This window comes from Blastomyces gilchristii (assembly GCF_000003855.2).
Source record: "Blastomyces gilchristii SLH14081 genomic scaffold supercont1.2, whole genome shotgun sequence".
Taxonomy (NCBI): domain Eukaryota; kingdom Fungi; phylum Ascomycota; class Eurotiomycetes; order Onygenales; family Ajellomycetaceae; genus Blastomyces; species Blastomyces gilchristii.
In genome coordinates this window covers 5,331,692-5,335,773 of record NW_003101681.1, presented here as the reverse complement: position 1 = coordinate 5,335,773, position 4,082 = coordinate 5,331,692, and the positions used below count along the sequence as shown (strand labels likewise).

The 4,082-nt window shown below is 25.9% G+C and overlaps 1 protein-coding gene across 1 annotated transcript; it reads left to right on the top strand.

The window, feature by feature from the left end:
* Positions 1-679: 679 nt before the first annotated feature.
* On the top strand, positions 680-868 carry BDBG_01495 (uncharacterized protein; the record flags this gene model as incomplete). Its single annotated transcript, XM_031720364.1, has 1 exon — positions 680-868. One exon carries the CDS (start codon positions 680-682, stop codon positions 866-868), a length of 189 nt encoding a protein of 62 aa, XP_031576506.1.
* Positions 869-4,082: the final 3,214 nt, after the last annotated feature.

Genomic DNA, 4,082 nt, shown 5'->3' with positions numbered 1-4,082 from the left:
ATTTGATAAGTCAGTAATATATTTCAATGCACTTTCTCTTTCATTATCATCATTATCATTATTATTATCATTATTATCACTATCACTATCACTATTATCATTATTATCATTATTATTATCACTATTATTATATCATTTTTAATCATCTCTTCTATCTTCATTCTTCTTCAACACTCACTGAAATTAATCATGTCATCTCTCTTCAAATATTCTGCACTCCTGTGGATTATCAAGGCGTGTGAGCACTATCACAGATTGAAGAAAGAGAAGAAGAAGACATTCAAGTAAGAGAAGACAGATTGTAAGATATATTATAATACCTTGAAGAGACTCTGTAAGAAAGTAGAATAATAATGATTTTAAGTAATACTTCTGATAGATTTAGACTGAACTAAGTATAGAAATAATGCAAATGACACTATCTGTGAGAGATTGAAGAAGAAGACAGTGAAGAGTCTCATATAGTAGTAGTAAGATCAGAAGAAGTTCTGAGAATAATTTAAGATCAAGATGAAGAGAGAAAGAGAGAAGAAGAGTATTACTATAAATAAGTAATAGTAGAAGAAGATTGAGAGAGTGTTAAAGTAGAAGATAAAGAAGTTAAAACTGATAAGTTTTTTATTTATTGAGAGATAATGATTTTTAATAACACTTCTATTCTCTAATTAATTAGCAGACGATGACAGAGAAGAAGAAGATTAAGATCTTATTCAAGTCTCAAATGCACTTCATGATTCAGAATATTGAGAAGACAGCTCTGCTCTCTGAGTATGTCAATCTGCTTACTACTGAGATGAAACCTGAGACAGCAGATCAGAAAATGCTGGATTTTGAGATGCAGATTGACCTGACTGAGAGAAAGCAGTAAGAACTCTTCTCTAAGAAGACAGTGAAGAGAGATTTTGAGATAATTATTATCTCAGATAAGAAGAAGAAGAAGAAGAAGAAGAAGAAGAAGAATGAGAAGTGAATTATAAAGAATAATAAGAAGAATGAGAAAGAGAAGAAAGATGATGAGTAGAAAAAGTTTTTTTTCTTTTTTATTTTATATTAGTTAGTATAAGTCATATATAATAATGAAATTAATTTTGAGTTTTTAAAAATTATGTACAAGTTGTAATCAAGTCAGGAATAATATATATATATATATATATTTAACTATTATGATTCACAAATCACTAAAATGTATAAGTATCAACATTTTTTCAATATTGATATTCACAATCTTAATATATTTTTAATGATATTATCTGATAATACAATTTGATAACACTCTGTTTCACAATATTAATATATTTCAAGAAATATGATAGAGATTAATCAAGATTATTTATTTACTTTTATACATTGATGATATTCAATCTGAGTTAGTACTAAAATTATAACTAAGCTAAGAAACAAGATTATTTTCTCTTATATTAATTCTTCTTACACACATCAGTGATCAGTTATTGAAAATAAATTATTATCTTTCTTAAATTATTATTATATCTTCTGAATTCACTTCTTTCACTTCTTTTACTTCTATTGAAGATTCATAAACTCTTCAAGAAATCACTGTAAATTACAAAGTCTATATTATTTACAATTTAACACAGAATGCTCTCTTTTAATTATAATGAATAATCACTTCATTCTTCACATCTGATTTCAGGTCATGAAATTTATTAAAAACTCAACACAAACACTGAGATGAACTATGAAATAATTATTAATAGATTGTATTATAGATTACTGAAGAGTCATCTCTCTACTACAATCACTGTAACTTTATTCAGAAACATTTATTATGAACTGATTATAACTCTGAAGAAATTTTCTGACATCTGAAGTTATCAGAATGCAGATAATAAAAGAAAAATAATCAGAAAATTACTACTGAGTTGATAGATTACTCTATCAGATAACACTTTTTAATAACACTAACTTTCTAATTTGAAGAAAATCATGTGAAAACAATTACATATCAGTACTCTGATTTCATAACTCTTATCTAATAACTTTCATGAATAATTACTTTATATATGTATATCTCTGAATCTTTCTCTTCAATTAATTGAAAACTCTGAATTTCAAACACTTCTTCAAATGCCTAATTCAAATCTTTGTATTTCACATTGATTCTATCTTCAGTTCAATCTTGAGACATACTACAATGTTAATATACAATATCTAGAATCACAGTTGAAGAATCATTGAAAAGTGTCTCTCACAGTGAATGCATGAACTAGTACAAACAATCTTATATTTATAAGAGTTATATGTTATTACATTGATAAGAACTGAACTTATTAAGAGATATTAATTGAATTTGAATCTTTGATCAGTAGTCATACTAGAGATTATATAATAGAGATATTAATGACTGTGATTAAAAATGACTATTGAGATATTAGTCTTAGTCTTCTTACAATTATAACTGACAATGCTGTAAATAACTACACTATAATAGAGAGCTTGAAGCAAAAATTAGCTTTGTATTTCTGAAATAATAAACAAGGTCATATTCTCTGCATTGCTCATGTGATTTATCTTGTGATATAAACACTGATAAAGAATCTTAACATTAAGATAAAGAATAATAAGATGACTGATTCTTGAAATGAGAATGAGATGAAAGTGATTACTTAAGTAACTTTTACATTCACTTTATAAAAGATAATATTTTTTGACAACACTTTTTAATATTACTTTTTAGTAACACTTTTTGATAACACTACTGTTAATCTTGAATAGATTAGCTAATAATTTAAATATCACAGATTTAAAACATTGCTAATGTGATTTGTATCTTCTCTAAATAATAATAACAATTTCATGATATTTAATAAATAAATAAATCAGTCATATCACTGAATATGATACAGAATATTAAAATACAGTGAAGTTCAATATATAAGATAACTGTTCAGACTCTTCAATAGTATCAGATAATTGATCATTAAGTATAACACTCTGATTAGAAAAAGATTCAGATATTAAAACTTTCTGATATAAAGTGAACTCAGTTGAAATATATAATTGATTTACTGTTTCAGTTTTATAAGATAATAAAGACAGTCTTAATCACTCATACATCAATGCTCCAGTCAGTCTGATGAGTATATAACAGTTTATTTACTCATCTTGAGAAGCAGTTAAATCACTCAAAAAGAAATTCAGTCTGAGATAAGACTATAGCACAGACTATTATTACTGTAAGAAATAAACTGATATATTACTACAGTAAAACTGAACAATCTTTTACAGAGTACTATACTATAGCAGCACTACTAGATTTCTTTCATTGAGTTAATATCTACACTTCTCAAGATTGAACAGAGGAGAAATGAGACTTATATATTAAATTAGTCTGAGACTACTACAATATCAACTATCAGAGATTTGAATGAGCAGATGTTCAAGATATGAAGACAGTGAAATACAATTCTCTAGTAAGTAACAATCTTTGATAACACTTTATATTATATAGAACTATAATACTCACTTTGAAACAGAACTTACATACATTAATTACAACTGAAAATCAGATAAAACTACATACTTGTAAAACTGAATTTAATCACTATCTTCAAGATAATCTGATAAATTTACACATCAAATTAATTCTAGAGTTATAGAAAATTGTTGAGAGTATATATTCAACTGTTACACTGATGACATGTGATATTCTGACAATTTCATTGATAGAGGTGAGAATGAAGTGAAAGTTTAACTCAAGTTGAGATATTTATCACTATTACTGAGAACAATTACAAGAAGAAATAATCAAGAAACTCATGATTATAAAATATAAAATTATCAGACAGTTTAATACCTCTGATCACAGTATATCAGAGAAGTGTAGTTTTTATAAGAAAGTGAAGAATAAACTTGTACAAGAATGTATTTAGTTGTTTCATGAGTATTATCAATAATCATTATCAAATTCTGATTATATAAGCAATTACTGAATGAACTGAATAAGACTGATTTTGATCTTCAGTCTCAGTCTCATTCTGATTTTGAAAGAATGATCATTTTTCACAGTTTATTCTGAGAAATTACTTCTCTTTCACTGTTCTTGAATTAAATCTGGTCAT